A 19,791-nucleotide genomic window follows, 5' to 3' on the forward strand; every position below is an offset into this window, starting at 1 on the left:
ACAAAGCATCCTTGTACAAATTTTTTAATATGAAAGGCCATACCTGTCTACAACGGCATACAATAGTTAATGAATTTGTAATCAAATTTAATAATTAAGGTTGATAATAAATGAATTTTCAGTCATTACCTTTGAAAAGTTTTTTCTGAACCAAGCTGCTTCTATAATGATAGTTTTGCTCAATCTTGTTTATTGCTAGGAACTGCAGCTCATGTGAGCGATAGGGTCCATGGGCCTCTTGTTTAGTTTACACATTAAGTGTAAACCATTTTTGGGGATCCTTTTTCTGACTGTCTGAGTAGCTTTTGCATTTAAGTTCAAAGGAGGATTTTGATGATTTTAAATCTTAAAGCTTCTGAATTAATGTACTAAACTGTAGATAAAATGTGAAACAAGATTGCTACACATAGCCATGTCCCCCATCGCCGCAGGAAAAGTTGAAGTACAAAAGTCCTTTAACTCCTGTAAATTTGTGGAATCAAAATGACAGCGCAAAATGATCAACTATACATATGGTGACTAACAATACTATAAAATTTGAACAAAATCCGTTGAGCAGTTTCGGAGGAGCTGCATCCACAAGTGTTCCTATAGTGTAGCATGTACAAATTGAACAAAGTCCCATAACTCCTGTAAAATTTGTCGAATCAAAATGACAGCACAATATGATCAACTACATATGGTGACTAACAATCCTACAAAATTTGCACGAAATCCCTTGCACGGTTTCTGAGAAGTTGCGTCCACAGTGTTCCTATAGTGTAGCATGTACAAAGTCCCATAACTCCTGTAAAAATTGTTAAATCAAAATGGTGGAAAGGTATATCAATACATTGCTTTTCCGATTCAATTTTCAGTAGAGGAGTTTCAATATTATTTAATAAAGATTTGAATTTCAAAATACTAAATATACATAAATCTAATGAAGGCAGGAAACTCATGGTTAACATAGCATATGATGAAAAAATTATTACATTAGTTAATTTATATGCTCCAAACGATATCAATTATAGATGTGATTTTTTTAAACGGGCTAAAGAATGGATTAGTAAATATACAGCAAATTTTGATAATCTATTGATATGTGGTGACCTTAATTGCTCAACAGAAAATGAATCAGATAAAAGTGTTATAATTTTAAAACAACTACTGAACAAGCTCGATTTACACGACATGTGGAAAACTATGAAAAGCGGAAAAAAAGGATATTCATGGTGTAACGGAGTAAATATCCCAACAAGTAGAATAGATTATATTTTACTATCCGATACCTTTTGTTTTCAATGTGAAAATATAAGGCTTCAAAACATTCCTGGTTCACACTCAAACGGTACTAGGATGTCTGATCATAAGTGTTTAATTTTTTCTTTGATTGTAAATGAAAACCTTAGAGGTCCAGGATACTGGAAATTTAACACATCTTTAATTGAAAATGAAACCTTCATGAACGAAATGAATACATTCCTGAAAAACTATAATTTCGATAAAGAAAATGCACTAGATTCATGGGAAAATTTGAAAAGGAATATAAAAACAAAATGTATAAATTTATCGAAAAATATATCTAAATCTTACAAAAACAAAATAAATTCTATTCAAGGAGAAATAAGTAAGATAGAAGACTTGCCATATGAAAAAATAGATATGAATAGAAAAAGAAAATTAGAAAATGAATTGACAGAATTAATAAACAAAAAGGCAAAAGGTGCACAGGTAAGATCAAGGGCAAAATGGATTGAAGAGGGAGAAAGAAATACCTCTTATTTTTTAAATTTAGAAAAGAGACGACAAATATCAAATGTGATAAAATCATTAAAAAATGAAAAAGGTACAGTTTTTGATGAAGATGAAATATTAGATTCTACATGCAATTTTTATGAAAAATTGTATACATCAAATAATGAAAATGATAATAAAGTGAATGAATATTTAAGTAATATACAATTAGAATATAGTCTAAATGATGAAGAAAAAAATGAATTAGACACCCTTCCCTCACTATCAGAATGTACAGAAACAGTATTCATTATGAAAAAAAATAAATCACCCGGATCTGATGGATTACCGTGTGAATTCTATCAAACTTTCTGGGAAAACATAAAACAACATTATTATTGCACTCTTCAAGAGATCTTCCAAAAGTATACAATGACATATTCACAAAGACTATCTTTAATTACTCTCTTATTTAAAAAAGGAGACCCGCAGAGTCTTAACAATTATAGGCCTATTAGTCTTACAAATACTGATTATAAAATAATAGCTTTTCTTTTAGCTAATAGACTACAAAAAGTGTTGGATAAAGCAATACATGTTAATCAATCAGCTTATATAAAAGGGAGAAATATAGCTCTGAATGCAAGGTTAATTATTGATATTTTTGAATATTGTGAAGAAAATGATATAGAATCAATAATGTTATTTCTTGATTTCCAAAAAGCGTTCGACTCTGTGGAATGGAACTTCATGACGAAAGTTCTTAAAAAATTTAACTTTGGCGAAAACTTTCTCAAATGGGTCAACATACTATACAATAAACCTATATTTAAAATAAAAAATAATGGATGGATGTCCAAAACATGCAATATGCAGAGAGGTATAAGACAAGGATGTCCCATCTCTGCAATATTATTTCTTTTTGTTATAGAAATATTAGCGGTAAATATTAGATCGAATTCAAATATTAATGGATTTCAAAAACCAGGAATGACTAACAGTATTAAGATTATACAACATGCAGATGATTGTACTCTTCCTCTAAAAGATGAAACCTCTCTAGAACATTCTTTAAAAGTCATAGCAAAATTCAGCAATGTTTCGGGTATGTATTTAAATATGTCAAAAACAGAATGTATATTAACGGGTCCTCACAAATATCATTATAAACAAATTAGAAATGTTAACGTAAACAATGATAGCATAAAAACTCTTGGAATTTATATAGGACACAACAAAGAAATATGTTATAAAAACAATTGGACAAAAATTGTAGATGACTTAGAAAAACTGTTTGAATCATGGAAAAAAAGAAAACTAACCATTTTTGGTAAAGTTTGTGTCATCAATAGCCTAGCAATATCAAAGATTATCTATGTTGGATCAGTTCTGAGCTTTCCAAATGAAGAAGTAATTAAGAAATTTCAAAGTTTGTTATATAACTATATATGGAACAAAAGAGATAGAATTAAAAGAAATACACAGATTGGAAATGTCCTAAAGGGAGGCATTGGAATTGTCGATGTATCTTTGAAATTAAAATCCATAAAAGTATCTTGGATAAACAGGATTTCAAGCGAGAGAAACTCTCTATTCTTTTTTGTAGATAGTTTGTGCAAAGAAAGAGACTTTGATTTTGAATATCTATGTAAAACAAATATTACGAAATCAAATGATTATCAAATAATGGAACATTTTCCTCTATTCTACAAGGAAATGCTTGTATTTTTCAACGAATGTAAAAAAAATAAAAAACAATTTTATCTGAATGCATTATTGAAAGAACCGTTGTGGTGTAATAAAAATTTTATGTACAAAAACAAGCCAATATTTTTTCATAATTGGCTGAGGAGCGGTTTTAAATTTTTGAATGATATTGTAAATGAAAATGGCATAAAACCTTTGGAATGGTTTGATGACAAACTTATATGTAAAAAAAACTGGATGTGTGAATATATGATTATAAAAACAGTTATAACAAAAACCTTCAAAAGTTATGAATATTCAAATATACGATACGAAAACATTTTTCATGGGAGTACATCATACGATTTATTATGTAAAGGACATGTTAAAGTGTGTGATATCAATTCAAAGTTGATTTACGAAATTCTTTGTCATGAAAAATTTATACCTCCATTACACCAAACATATTACGGAAAGGTTTTTGAAATAACAAAAACGGCTTGGAAATCTATTTATGAACAAAAAATCTTATCCATAAGAGACAGAAGTATATCAGAATTTAATTATAAATTATTAAATAATCTATTGTGTAACAGAGAATTGCTGAAGAAATGGAAGATAGTAGAAAATGATTTTTGTGTCTTTTGCAGAGATGCTAAAGAAAACAACGAACATCTTATCTTAAAATGTAAAAATGTTTCTCATATATGGGACATTGTTAAACAAATTTTAAAATTTGATATATCGTGGAAAACAATTGTGATAGGATTTTACTATGAAAACAATGAAAAGACACTCTTTTAGAAGAGCATAATATCTCTTATTGCCTGTAAAATATACAAGTATAAAATGTATTGTAGATTAGATAACAAAGACGAAAAACCTCAAGAAATATGTAACCACATAAAAAGTAAATTGAATTTTTATACAGAAGTGTACACAAAAATTCAGGATAAAAAATATGCTAAAGTTATGAAAGCAATTAAAGACAAATTGTAATTTATACACCTTTGCAGGTATGACTTTTTATAATATGAAACCTGACAAATATCTGACTATGCACATTTTTAACTATGTTACAATGTGAGTTTATTTTGAACAATTTGAATTGATTACAAACAACTATATTTCTATATCAAATAAAATTTTGTAATAAACCTTTTATATACTGGTATTTTGCAAAAAGTTCCCACTATGAGGAGGGGTCCTGTCCTCCTATAGTGCTGCCATGGGGGTTGTGATATGAACTTTTGAATTGTTAACCCCGCATATGGCAGTTTCAGGTTCTTTATGTACATAATTATATTGTTGTGTTGTTGGTTTTTCCGTAAAAATAAGAACCTTTTTTGCCATAACATGTTAATAAATTTTGTTATATAACAGTATATTATATGTGTGTGTGTTTGTATGTATGCATATATGTTTGTGTTTTCTATATGTAGAAATTTATATGATAAATTTATATATATGTATGCCTATATACATCTAATCCAAGGGGCCCCTGGCACCCTAGGTAAAGATTATAAGGGGGTCTCTGCGGAGACTTTACCCCGAAATAGTAATGTATTTTGGAATTAAAGACTGATATATGTATAAAAAAAAAAAATAAAAAAAAAAAATGGTGGCACAAAATGATCAACTACTCATGGTGACTGACAATCTCACAAAATCCATCGAGCGGTTTCCGAGGAGTTGCGTCCACAAAGTGTTCCTATAGTGTAGCATGTACATTTCAACGAAGTCCCATAACTCCTGTAAAAATTATCGAATCAACATGGCGGTGTAATATGATCAACTACACAGTGACTAACAATCCCACAAAATCCATTGAGCGGTTTCTGAGGAGTTGCATCCACAGTGTTCCTATAGTGTAGCATGTACAAATTCAACAAAGACCCATAACTCCTGTCAAAATTGTCGAATCAAAATGACGACGTAATAAGATCAATTACACATGGTGACTAACTATCCTACAAGATCCGATGAATTGGTTTCCGAGGAGTTGCATCCACAAAGTGAAGTGGAATGGACGGATGGATGAATGGACACCGGTATTTCTATGTCCCCTTCCGTGTTGCGGTGGGGGACAAAAATTAGAGCACATATGCACCTTTAAAATGACCCAATCCTTTTCATTAACCCATGAAAGATATGACCCTTTATTTTTTGTACTACTTTCAATTTGACGCCGACTAGAATTTTGTATATTTGTGTGCTGACATCATGCACAAAGAAACCAAATGACAAGGAGGCGCCCTAAGTGATGCTTCATTTGTCGGTATTAGAGCTTTTTACACGGCAATAGCATCGTATTAGTCATGATTAACTTATAGAATAATCCTCCGATAACTGAATCCTCGCATCTTGGAAAGTAAACCTGAGAAATAAAGCTGTAAAAGGTAGGCAAAGCAGGAACAATAGCTGGTGTTGCTGAAGTCCTACTTTTCAATATGGAGTCCCCTTTGACTTTTCCCCGCACATGTCACGATATAAAAGCGGGGTTAACAGCCTTTAAACAGTCAGTAGAATTTTGGATTAGTTATCAACTAGTGTATGGGCGACAATCGATTATGAAAAACAAAATCGATAATCGGAATCAAAGAGCCAAAAGCGGTCGATAATTGTTCCATCACTAGTGCATATACAGACATGCAGAAAAATCTGGACAGTCTGGTTGCTAATCTAGTCACATAAAACATTCAGCAAACCTACATGCCCTTCAAAATCATTTTGATCATAAGCACAAAGTTCACCACACAGAGGATTTTATTGGACTCTGATATCTCAAACATTACATTTGTGTTCTAGTAGATTAAATACATTCAAATTTACTTTGGCTCTTCATACAAACAGTTACCATGGTTACAGACAGATGACTATGATGAATTACTACATTTCTTACAACCATAAAGTAAGTCTTAAAAAATTATGAGAAATACTTAAGAGTTCAGTTATGAGTTGAAGCACTTTAAAAGAGACTTGCACTTACACAATGGAACTGAATGAAAAAATAATGTATTTATCTATCCACTAAATTAATTTTTCTTCTTTAAATACCTCATATTACAATACACAACTACATCAAATGGTTCCTACATGTGGGTGTTGACAGCTAATATTGTAATGAAGTTGTTAGATTTAATAAATATAATCAAAACAAATTCATATGACTTTTGACTTGTTCAACAAATAAAAGGAAAATAACTCTCTCTCCCTCTCTCTCACTCAGTTCCCTATAACAAATATAGCATGTGTAACAAATAGCATAATCATTTTACCACATGGAGAAAAAAAACAAACAAACAAAAAATAATAATAAAAAAAAAAGTTTGCACTTAAGTTTATCTTGTTAATGTTGACACATACATGTACTCAAACAAGTGAATAGATGACATAAAAACGTATTTCACTACCACATGACATTGATCTTGTTTAAACAATCCACTTCAAACCAAAATTTTGACAGATTAAGAAAGCAAATTAACAATGTTACCGTTATTAAAGACAGTTATACAAGTAAAAAATAATATGACAATGTACATTATGTTAATACATGTACAACAATGGTCTTACTATTTTTGCCAATGAGCACATTAACAACATTTATTAACCAATTCAATACAATACCATCCAATTTTTTAAATTGCAAAAACTTTGGTTATACAATTTGACTTCCAAAATGACAAATTACAAACCATGGTCGAAAGTGTCAACTATTCACAATAAATTATTGCCAGGTAAGCATTTTCAATAAATATATTTGAAAAAACAAATATTATCACAATTCTCCTCCTTTATAAAGTTAATTTGAAAAACAAAGAATCATAGATCTGCAGGAACCTGTACCAACAAAAGCTCTAAAGCATTAAGCTTAATATCTGCCATGTACAATTCAGACATTTTTCAGTCATTTCCACATTCATACATTGCTACAGATCTCGACTTTCCAATACCTGCAAATTTTCTTTTTCAATCAAAATACAAAATCCCTCTAAACATTGTCTAATGTTACAGTTTCTCATACTAACTAGCAGATTTTTTCTCAGACATGCTAGAATACCTTGAGCATTCTGTTCATTCTATCACATTTCTTAAATTACTCAAGATTCTTTGTTCTTAGACATCAAATGAAACTTAGTAGATTCAATATTCTCATAAAACGAATCTTTAGCGGCCAGCAGTTGCAGCTGCAGTTGCTGTTGACTGAGCAACTTGTGCTGCTTTCTGTTTCAACATTGTCCAATCAAATGTATAATCATACTGATAATTCAGGGTTCGGAAAAGAATTCGGAACAGTTGTCGCAGATACATATAGTCAGGAGCCTCTTCAAAGCGCAGTCCACGGCAATAGTTCAAATACATGGCAAACTCTGCAGGGAAACCTTTGCACAGCACTTCAACTGGTGTGGACATCTTTTTCTCACTGATTTTTTCATACTTTTGTTTTTTCGTGTTGGCTTTAAGTCCTTGCCATGGTAAACTTCCACGATTAAAGTACATCAAAACGTATCCAAGGGATTCCATGTCGTCTCTTCGGCTTTGTTCAATTCCTAAATGTGCATTGATACTTGCATATCGAGCAGTTCCAGTGAGATTTTTATCTTCTCTGTATGCAATGTGAGTGCGAGTTCTGCTATCTCGGTATTTTTTGGCCAATCCAAAGTCGATTAGGAAAACCTTGTTACAATGGCGACCTATTCCCATGAGAAAGTTGTCAGGCTTGATATCTCTGTGGATGAAATTCTTGTTGTGGACATACTCAATTCGGCCTATCATTTGATCAGCAAGCATTAAAACGGTTTTCATTGTGAATCTTCGAGAACAGAAGTTGAAAAGATCCTCAAGACTTGGCCCCAAGAGATCCATCACAAGAATATTGTAATCCTTTTCTTGGCCATACCAGCGAATATGCGGGATTCCAACACCACCCTGAAGAATCTTATACAGTTTACTTTCATACAGCAACTGGGGGTGCCGTGCCTTGGTTGATTCAAGTTTTACAGCTACCTCTTCACCGTTTGTTATGTTGATGCCCAAATAAATGTCTCCAAACGACCCACTGCCTATTTTTCTTACCAAACGATACTTTCCACCCACCAGAAACTCGCTTTTCTGATTTGATCCACCAGCGCTTTCCATGATAAAAAAATTTATCACAAGTTTTTCCTTCCAAAGTTTCAAAAATGGGAGGTATTTTGGTCCCAAAATATGGTAAAATTTTAGTTTGGCTCGGTTGCCATTTTGAGAGGGCTTGTCGTTGTCGTCGCAATAGATTACCCACAATCCCTATTCCTACTCGACGAGTTCAGACACGAAGTACGCATGTGTGACCGGAAGCGACTATTTGATTAACTCCAACTTCCTGTGTTGATGAAGCTTCAAATTGAAAGTGAATCATTGCGCTGACTTTACGGCTATTGCTGCACTAATCGTGAAGAATGAAGCGGCCTGTGACTGTTCCTCGTCAGGAATCTCTGATGTATCCAATAGTGAAAAACCCATTTGTGCATAATCTGCAGTTTAGCACATTAGATATTGTTAGAGTAAGTCTCCTTTACCTTAGCTTTAATAATGTATATTATATTTATATATATATATATATATATATATATATACACACACACACACGCGCGGTGTGACCGTTTGACGGAGCGAAGCATAAAATGGTCATTGGCGTGTCCCAAGTGATAATTATAATTCTGTGAAGTATGGTAAATTATGTCAGATTCCTTTAAAAAATGTATATTATTTATGAAATTCTCATTGCGCTAAACAGGTTGGGAACACTTCTCCTATAGCGAGATATTTTTGCAAAAACGCAATTATCCCTCTCTAGTGAGAGTAAATGTATCCCGTTCAATCGAGAAAAACACCCGTTGAGTACATCAATTGAAAAGAATAAAAAATGCTAAAAAAACGTCTGATACTTCTGCAAATATATTGATCAAAACAAAAACACTCACGGTGTGCATTAGATTTAAGTCTCCTTCCATCTTATGCAGCAACATTGATATGAAATTTCTTGCTTGTGTTGTAAATTTTATAGAAACAATTCGCTTCATGCTGAGTGTGTGTCGCACTTATTCAGCATTGCACAGAATTTGCCATTATTTTCAATAAAGACACCAAAACATCTGTTTATGGTAATGTTTATTTTCTTGCTAAAGAGGGATAATCACATTATAGCAAAAAGATCTTGCTATAGGGGAAGTGTTCCCAACCTGCTAAACTCCCAGTAACATTGGGGGATATATGAGTATAATTACAGGATCCGCCTATTCCTTTAACGCGGGGAATATAGCGCTAGCCGATGTGAATCGTGCATTGTGATGTCACATGTGACCTCAGCTTTTTTCGTTTTTCCAAACAATTATAAACAACGACAATAAATTTCGTTTGCAACTTAAAAGACAGTTAAAACTAAACAAACTGTAACCAACAAATTCAAAGTGGTAAAACGGTAAAAGTACATGGACTTGAAAATATATGCTACAGAAAGAGCTGTCATCTAATTAATATTAAAAAGAATCTAAGTGACATCCCATAACTTTCTAACAACAAAACTGATATCTCAAAAGGCATCTTCCTCTTCCTAATGTAAGCACTACCTTTGAAGTCTATTATTATAAAATCTTGTGAAGTAATTTCAATATTGCATGCCATAGAAAGTGATATTATTGTATGAATATTTAAAAATTCCAAGTCCCATAACTCTGTAAGGACAAGGCTGATCAATCTGAAAATTAAGAGAGGTCTTCTCAAATATGTTATGCTGTATTGAGGAAAAGTTATGTTTCACAGACATGCCTTGTTTCAGATCGTGTTTATGTCTGTCACCATTGCTCCTGTGAGGTTAGTGTCCTTGGCTGTGTTATTTATGCTTGCCTGGCTATTAGCAGCTATTTCATTGGCCAATAGAACACCAGAGGAAAAGAAAAAACCTTTAGAAGGATGGAGGAAGTAAGTCATTTTACAGAGTCTATTGAATCAATACATTCTTAGATGTCATGATTATATACGAGAGAGAGAGAGAGAGACAGACTATGTATTGCATATTTCAGTTTATCAAATTTGTTCAATTAAAAGAAGTATGAATTAAAAGTCCTTAGAGAAAATGAAAATATCAGGATGCATTGGAGCCCAGATGCAATGCACAAAAGCTCATTAAATTTAACTGACAATTACAATCCAGTCAATGCTATATAAACAATAAACAAACATAAAGGGAAATGTATTAAATGTGGGAAGGTGAATTGATTATGTTGATTATTTTAGATTTATTTCTTGCAGTCTACATTAATTTTGTGGATTATTGCTCTTTGTCGCTTTCAAGAAATTTTTAGTCCCCTGTAAACTGTAATTAGTGCACCAGGTGTGGTAGTCTACTAGATGAATTTAAAGATACACAACAATGTAAATGGAATCACTGCTCAGATTTACTATATAGATGTATACCAAGATTCTCTGTGGGCCCAGATTTGTTGAATAGTGTATTCTATGCTATTTAGTTTATCATTTAATATTACTTATGATACATTGAAAAGTTGAACTGCATGACTTAAACCACTTCTTTAAGCCCAAATAATTAGTTCATTTTTCACTTCATGAATTTATATTGTACAGAAATTTAATCACCACGTATTATGATAACCCTTTTACTCCATCACATATATTCAAATCACAATATACATGTATTTTTATAATAATTATATATATATACTCCATGCATATATCAGTATATGCGATCATGTAATACATTTGATTTATCACCTTTGATTTACCATGATGATATGGAGTAGTCTTATCAATTCTGCTAGTTACTTTTAATATGTACATGTATTAGGTCTGAGCTGGGTATTGCCACCAATTTTTGTATGGTGATGTTTTAAACTGTATTGCAATATGATATTGCCATATTTATATTAAAGGACAAAATAATAAAAAGTTGGTATATTATACTGTGTAGAATTTGGAATATTGATCGTCATTTTGAAAGTCGTATATAATACTGAATAGCTCTATACAGATATTTGGCATCATGTTTATATCATTATGTAGTATTTTTGTTAATTAGTCTTTGTAAATACTGCACAGTACATTGAGTGCATTTTTGTAGTATCACTATCTAAATATTTAGTGTCAATACTCAGGACAAATATTTAGTGCATGCTTGTAAATTGATTCTGACATCATCGATATAAATATCCTACACCTCTTTGCGTTGGCACTGTTTTTAACATCTTTGCTGGCCAATGGTTTCTGATATGCTGCTCTTCTCTTACACGAACCTGTCTATTGTATTATTGAAAGTTGTAGTGATATTCCCTTAGAGATATAATTAGACTTCATCTATCTATTGCTTGATCAATCATTTCAAAGCTGAAAGGGATACTAGTAATCTGTATATTCCAGCTAACCAAGCAAGATATGTAAATAATGTCAAGCAACTAGGAGGCCACATATTCATATGATAAATCAAGAATGTCTCTGAGTGTTGTATTTCTGTGAATGGGTCTGGTATGTTGCAATGGCCTATATCCCTCAGCACTGAGTGCTCTTTTAATAGTCTAGTCAATCTAGCAAATCACCTCAAAGTAATTGCAACAGAAACAAACTCGACGGAATTTAATAAACAAAAGTGTGATTAACAACATACAAAAAATCGGACAATGGGAAATATTTAAAATTTAGACTTAAATGTTGTAGTAAACCATCGATATTTTGTGATGTTTACGGCACGCCGTACACGTAAAGGGGAGTAACTTAACTGTGACAGTCATCGGAATAAAGTTATACACGACGATCTAAAGTGCATGTAATAAAAAACGCGATTAAACAGCTTAACAGTTGTATTAAAAAGGTGATTTTGAGACCTTCTATATACATACAATATTGCCCAACATCTCATATTCTTTGCCGACTTCCATTCCCGGGGAACTTTCGCGAATAAAGCTTCAAAATATTTTGTTTGACCCTCTACTGAATTAATTTTAATTATAAAACACAATATTTACTTTAGAAGTTATGAATAATCAATTATAAATGAAATCTTAAAGAATTAGTGTCAATTTACAAGGGGGAATTACGTTTGTTAAAAAAGAAAGTATGGAAAGCCATTCGGGTTAAAAGTTTCAGTTATTTTGTATCTTCATCACTTGAGCAAGCGTTTTGTATTAAAAACTTTTATAAAACTAAGTAAGTAAAGTATTTTTGCTTTTCTTTTTCAAATTCAGGTTTGGGGAGTCATTCATGGGTAATAATAATGATAATAAAACATTGATAATATAAATAATAAAAATCAATGTAAGTAAACACTTGCGCATAGTATCATGATTTGATGTAAAATCGAGTAGTTGCTCTTTCTAATTAGTCTTGGGCTCACGACCTGCGGAACCACATCTCCTAGCAGCATGCGAACAGCGCGCTAGACCGCCTGGCCATCTATTCAAGACAAAACTTGTTTTCGATGACGATGGAATTCTCGCCACGCTGGCACACGATCATTGAGAATGGAAATGGGATACAGTTATTTATCGTAAATTTTAGCGGATCATACAAAATGCACATTGTGTTTGAAATGTCTATATATAAAGCACAGAAATAGCAACGAACTCTGAAATAAACATAACTGCCCTAAGGGAAGAGATCAATGTCGGATGAAAATTTAAATTCAATTAGTTAGGGGGAGGGGAATAAAAACTCCCGCAAGTTTCTGTCATCCGACATCGATTACACTTTAGTGGAAAAAGGAAAAAGACAAGCGACTGTTGAATACCACATAATATCTAAAACATATTAATGAACATTTAATAGATTTAATGTACACTTTCATTTGTGAATAACCAGTAGAAAAGGTATACAGAGGTATACAGAGTGTTATTTATAATCGTACGTTTCTGTTTCGTTTAAAGTCAGCATTTCGCGAATTATATGGTCATTATAGCAATCTACTTTGCCAATACAACCTATCATTGGGTCAAATCTGTCTGACTTGTTTCATATAGATTGTTAGGCCGTTTTTGGCACAATGATATTGAATAAGGGTAACTCCGTTTGCCTTATTAAGATATAGAGCTCACGGCGGGTGTGACCGATCAACAGGGGGTGCTTACTCCTTATAGACCATAGGCACCTGATCCCACTTCTGGTATATCCAGGGGTCCGTGTTTGCCCACCTCTCTATTTTGTATTGCTTATTGGAGTTACGAGATGGATCACTGTTCGTTATCTTCACCTTCCTATATGAGGATTTCACAGAGAAAAAGATATATTCTGGTGTCGATGTCATATCGACTTTGTACGATGGAATACCATAGAGACACTTATAGTAGATTTGCTTTGTGAAGAATTGTCTAACACAATATCATTTTTTATAAGTTCAGTCACTGCCACTAACTACTAACTACAGCTGCAGAAAAGGAGCACTGCAAGAATTTTTTAAGTCATAGAGTGGACTAAAGAAATGATTAATTTGGATCCTTCGAATTGGGGCTTATCACTGCTTTCAGCAATTCTTGTATCCGTTAAAACTAAATTACAAGTCGCACCAGATAAACTTTTGAACGTTTTTCGCTGTAAATGCAAGGCAAATTGTGACACTAGCCGTTGTACTTGTAAAAACATGGACTGGACTGTACTGCAATTACTCAAATAATCACTCATATAATTATCAGGCACGTAGCAATAATGGCACTACACCTCTTATCATTACATGCAAAGTTGACAAATTTTTACATACAAAGGTCGATTTTTAGACAGATTGGTTGCCCTCCCTCCTCTTTTTTTTTTTTTTTTTAAAAATAGCATTGTCGTGAACTGTACACTGGAAGTGTAAAATTGAACTGAGAGAACCTTAGCCCCCCCCCCCCCCCCCACCACCACCACCACCACCACACACACCATCAAGGATTTTTATAACTTTGGATTAAAATTTACTTGTCAATTTTCAGGATATATTGTGAAATTATCTTCACACACCCCCCCCCTTTTTATTTTACGATGCTGCGTGCCTGATTCATTTTGCTTTTAATTCTATGTGTCCATTGTTTTTAAAACAGATTACTCCTGAAATTCTCGGTATTAATTGCACAATAATTTGGATAGAACTAAACATCAAATACGGCTATAAACACACACCCCCCCCCCTCTCTTTCCCAAACTCTTGAACTTGACGAAGTGCACGTATTAAAGATTTCCTTATAAAATCGAAGAAACTGAACCTTGTTTCGTCATAGATGTAGTACAAACTGTTAAAACTCAGCTTAATAAAGAATTTGGTAACGTAAGCTTTACTATACACTGTTTGTTTTAAAATACTACATGTATTTATGTGAAACATAGGACCGGAATGGTAAGCGCGCCTCCAACTTCCGATGTAAGGGGAGTAACTGCAAAAATGTAGGTCATCTTTTACAGACCATTTTTGAAGGGGCACTTGTTTTGTGTTAACAGCTTATTTTAATGTATAAATCTTCATGTGGTAACTCATATATGCCTAATGGACAGGAAAAAGTATTTTCTTCCAAAATCCAGTTTTTAACGATTTTTGTTGGAAAATGAAGATTTCAGCCCAAAATTCGGCAAGGGAAAATAAATTTTGGTGCAGAAAAGTTTAGTTGTGGATTTGGACGTTTTATTCTTAAATTTATATGATCACTGTCATATCTTCTATAAAACAGTCATTTCCTATCATTTCCAGTTTTTCACTATTTTTGTTTTAGAAAAAGGTAGGTTTTCCTACCTAAAATGGTATTTTTCATATATATTGCCAATAATCTATATATCTTACTTGTTGAGCAGTTTTTAAAATAAATCCTAACTTCAGTTTTTTATTGGTAGACTCAAATGTATGACAAAATGTGGGTTTTCATCTTACAATTTCAACCTTTAACAATTATATTCAAAAAAGCAAGATTTTACCCAAAAATTACAGTCAAGGAAAGAATATATTCTGCTTTAAAAAAAATTAATCGAACATTTCCAGGTTGAAATTTGAGATATGAAACTTATTTTTACTGTATGTTACATAAAATGGACATTTTCTTCAATTTCCAGTTTTTAGCGATTTTCATGAAAAAACACATCCTTTTACCCCAAAATTCCAATTTTCCCATGGAAATACAAAAGCCGATTTTTAATATGTTGTTTGCATGTGTTTTCTTGCATGAATAATCAAAATTTCATTTCTGTTGCAATTAGTTTGAGGTTTTGCTCATTTTTGAGCTAGATTGACTAGACTATAAGTCTATGTTTACATTTGGTGAAAACTATGACCTAAAGTATGAGTTTTTCAACTGGTTTGATCTCTGCAGAATTAGATGTATGGAATATTTGGATAGCATGGTAGATGTCAGAAACCATTGGCTAGAGAATATGTCTTATTAATATCTTTTGAATTCATTTATAGGTGATCACATATGTAAATCTCCACTAGGTCAGAATTATTTTGACAGAATTTGCAAATTTCACAACTTCTAGTTAAATTTTTGCAAAGAATATTAATGATATTTTGAAGAACAAAATATACTCTTTTATTTTAATCTTAATCAAGCATGATGTTTTTTTTATTTGCTTGTTTTATTATTGTTTCTAATTTCACATTTACATATAAATTATTTTTGATCTTGCTAAGTTCTGAAAGAAATACGTACTGTACATGATAGGACTAGATAGAAACTTACTACGTGTTTTATCAAAACCCAATTTTTTTCTACGAGTACCTATAAATTCAACTTGCAAAATGAAAAAGTTGTTTTATTGGAATCAATTGATCAATGATTAAAACCAAACCTTTCATCTGTTATTAAACTCCCATTACAAGTTGGTTTTTTTTTTGGGGGGGAGGGGGTGTATACTGGAATTTACTGTATGTCCATCCACCTGTATTTATCAGTGTTAGGTGAATATCCATACCAAGTCAATGTAAGAAATTTTAATAACATTTTGTTAATTTTTTCAAAATGAACCTGATGGAATTTCTGTAAACCATATTGATATGTCTGTGACCATTGGGACTAAATTTTTTTTAAAGCTATAAAAGCAATGTTTGAAATGGAAAAAATGAAATGGCTAATCAGAATACTTGGAACAAGCCTTAGCTCAATTATTGAATCACCTACATTTCTTTGTGAAAATATGTATTAACAATGATTTTTTTATGCCAAAAAAGTAAAATAAATAATAAGAAGGAAACAAAACAATGTTGATTATATGTTCCAGTTAGAACAGAAGTTACAAGGTATGTAAATCAGCTGTATCTGCTCAGGTTATTGGTAACCCTTGCTGTAGGTTTCAGGGAACTGGAATGTTTCCAATCATTTCAACCATTATTTGACAAAATTCAGGGGGTGATGTTTTAGGTATTTCTAGTTCCCTGAAACCTACAGCAAGGGTTACCAATAAGCTGAGCAGGTACAGCTGATTTACATACCTTATAACTTTAGGTCTGTTCTAACTGGAACATATAATCAGACCATTATGATAATCCCTAACTTTAATCATGTTAATTCATTTAATCCGATAAAATCATATAATTGTAGATTTTCATCTGTTGTAATGTCTTGTCTCAATACTCAAGTGAGTTGCAGTGACATTTATCTGCAGAACTATAGCTTTCTGGGAAACATCTTACGAGACAGCTACTCCTCTGCAGCGAAGTGACATTAAAAAAACAACCCAGGGATATATCTAATAATTAAGTTAATGTCATACAGTCTATTAGACTTTGATTTGATTAAATTCCACATATTTTAAATCGTTTCTCAAAATACTTTTCAAAAGCTAGAGGCGATGGGGAGTAATACCATGCACCTTTTAGTAAGTCCCACTCCATTGTTAGAATTTTTGAAGTTAAAAATGTTTTAAACTGTCTCTCTAAAAGCACTCTGTGATATTTCCTGAAATGGTGATTTAATATTGTAAATGATCTATTATTAAAATTGGCAGAGACAGGAATTTTCCAGTCATGTTTATATTGCCAAGGTTTTTAGCATCTAGGGGTCCATATTAACTGCTCTCCTATGTAATTTTCATGTCTAACAATTGACAGTGTGATACATGTAGTTATATAATTGTACATATATTAAAATTAAAAGTTTTGAAAAAATTTCAAGGTTTTACAAGTTTCAAGATATCAAAGGTATTCAGTTAAATTTTGACTACATATGTATTTTCATCCCTTTGAAATTAACAGTATTGTTGAAATAGATGAAAATTTATCTATGAAACACAGGAATAGCTTTGATTCATATAAATGAAGCGTTATTTTCATCATTGATACATGATAACAGTGAAAAGCCACTGTGCAAATTTTTTTTCTTCTAAATTTTGTCAATATATATAGCCTAAACAAAATACATGCAAAGTTTAACAGAAGTCTGTGGGTTTTTAATATTGAAAGTGATTTGGATATTTACCTACCTCAAGTCCATGGTTACAAATGCTCTGTTTTGTACATTTCATTATGTTTCTATCTTGTCACATTTCAGATTAACACAAATGTTTCTCTAGATTAGTTAAAGTGATTTAGGAAGTGAGGAAATGGATTAAAATTTTATGCAATAAGCAATAATTCTGCAGCATATGTACACATAATATAAATTTTACAAGGCTGGATCAAGGATTTTTAGACACTTTGAATGTATACAGTTTATCAAATATACGTAGTTTGGGTGTGTCCCTTGTTTGTGGAGTATTGGTACCAGTAAGGGCGCTCTAGTGTGGGAGGTTTGATTTTAATTAGACAGTAGTAAATACTTATCATGTATTCAATTTGAACCAAATCAAAACAAAAAAGATTAAGATAACTTCTTGCTAGTCAATAAAAATTTGCAAGTTTCAACTCACAAATTGGAAAAACAACTCACCAATTGGAAATCTCCGCCCACATTTTGCGAGTAAGGTATATTAGTGCATTTCGCGTCCTTTACATGCATGGCTTGTATATCAAGCACACATTTCTCGTCCTTTACATGCATGGCTTGTATATCAAGCACACATTTCCTATGAATGCGTGCGTATCTTGTATTTATGTGTGCTTGGTTTAAGAAAATATCACTTAAAGAGATATACTTTTTATTTTTACATTTATTAACTTTGTGTGTATTCTATTTGCAAAACAGTAATTGAAATGTGGAAAAAAACCTAGACAGACAAATTTTGTATTTCACTATAGCTGTTACTGTTTGATTTATATATTGTAGGAAAATTTAATTCATCAATCTTAATAAATTCTATGTAAATTAACAAAACTTTCATTTTTGAAAAGTTGGTGAAAAATATTTGTGAAAGATGAAATTCTCTATGGTATGTCTAGCACAGTGATATTGGCAAATGTGAAGATTGCTAGAATCACATGTTTAATATGGAGTCTGTAAAATAGCAATACCATCCTTTATCTAAATGTATTGACATGTAGATGCCTCTGCTGTTTTGTAGCTCTTTACGCCCACTTGTGGTATTTGTGAGCCGGTGTGTATTTTTTGTCGGTGGATTTCATTGGTTGACAGTTAAAGGGGAACAACACACGGCCAAGGAAGCCCCCATTATAGCCCTAGCACCTCATTCCTCATATTTTGATGCTCTCGCCATCGTGTATCTTAATTTATCCACAGTTGTTGCCAAAAAGGAAACCTCTCTTGCTCCGGTCATTGGAAGTATGTCGTTTTCTCAAAAATTTTCAAAGTTTGTGTATTTTTCAGGTACAGATTTTTTCCATCCAAGTCTGGACTTTTTAAAAATATATTGTGATTGTGTAGAAAACATTGAAAATAAATCTTTCTTTTTTTTAAATTGTCATTCTTCAGCTGTGACAAATATGCATGATCATGTTGTAAGCTTTTGTAATGTAGAGTTATTCCAATGCACTATTGAAAAAGAACAACCCAAAGACATTGTATGCTTATCCTACATCTGTAAGAGTTGTTTCCCTTGAAAATGATAGCAGAATCTACTAGGTACAATTCCTGATTTAGAATCTTTTAGTTTAATTAGCATTGATTAGTAGTACTTTGAAATGGATTTTTAATATCATTTGAAGGAAACAAATCATGCAGATTTTTAAGGGGGGAAAACCTGAATGGAACATCCATGTTGTACTCGGGGCATGAGGTTCATTTGCTTAGATGATGTTTTGTATTATACTTATGTCAAACATTGCCAAGTTCAAACACTTGATTTAGAAATGTATTTCCTTTAGAGTCCTTAATATGTAAATTTTTAACCTTTTTGTGGCAAAGTTTGATTGCATGCTGGTACTACAGAGCAGACAATTCATTTTTGAGAATGGTTGTAGCTAGGTTAATAAATTAAAAAAAAAAATTCTATATTGCATAGACCCTTTCTTTGTGATGTTTATTACTAACTTCTGTAACATTAACAAAACTTATCCTT

General features: G+C 32.1%; 2 protein-coding genes across 5 annotated transcripts in view; one reads left to right on the forward strand and one right to left on the reverse strand.

Annotated features, from left to right (window-relative positions):
• Window positions 1-6,150: 6,150 nt before the first annotated feature.
• Window positions 6,151-8,724, reverse strand: LOC125663975 (casein kinase I). Its single transcript, XM_048896443.2, has one exon. It carries the CDS (start codon window positions 8,539-8,541, stop codon window positions 7,570-7,572), a length of 972 nt encoding a protein of 323 aa, XP_048752400.1. The 5' UTR covers window positions 8,542-8,724; the 3' UTR covers window positions 6,151-7,569.
• Window positions 8,068-19,791, forward strand: part of LOC125663974 (lysophosphatidylcholine acyltransferase 2-like) — a 45,285-nt gene continuing 33,561 nt past the window's right edge. Inside the window, exons 1-3 of one of the 4 annotated variants that reach the window (XM_048896440.2) lie at window positions 8,068-8,945; window positions 10,220-10,362; window positions 18,838-19,055. In XM_048896440.2, coding sequence (XP_048752397.1) covers window positions 8,841-8,945; window positions 10,220-10,362; window positions 18,838-19,055 — 466 coding nt within the window. In that variant the 5' untranslated portion in view covers window positions 8,068-8,840. Of the gene's footprint in view, window positions 8,946-10,219; window positions 10,363-18,837; window positions 19,056-19,791 lie in introns of those variants that run through there. The other 3 variants (XM_056166814.1, XM_048896438.2, XM_048896441.2) reach the window with 3 other exon arrangements.

The sequence above is a fragment of the Ostrea edulis genome, chromosome 1 (genome assembly GCF_947568905.1).
Source record: "Ostrea edulis chromosome 1, xbOstEdul1.1, whole genome shotgun sequence".
NCBI lineage: Eukaryota > Metazoa > Mollusca > Bivalvia > Ostreida > Ostreidae > Ostrea > Ostrea edulis.

Excerpts from the sequence above, each read along its gene's own strand:
- LOC125663975 (XM_048896443.2), bottom strand. The coding sequence starts at position 8,541 with ATGGAAAGCGCTGGTGGATCAAATCAGAAAAGCGAGTTTCTGGTGGGT.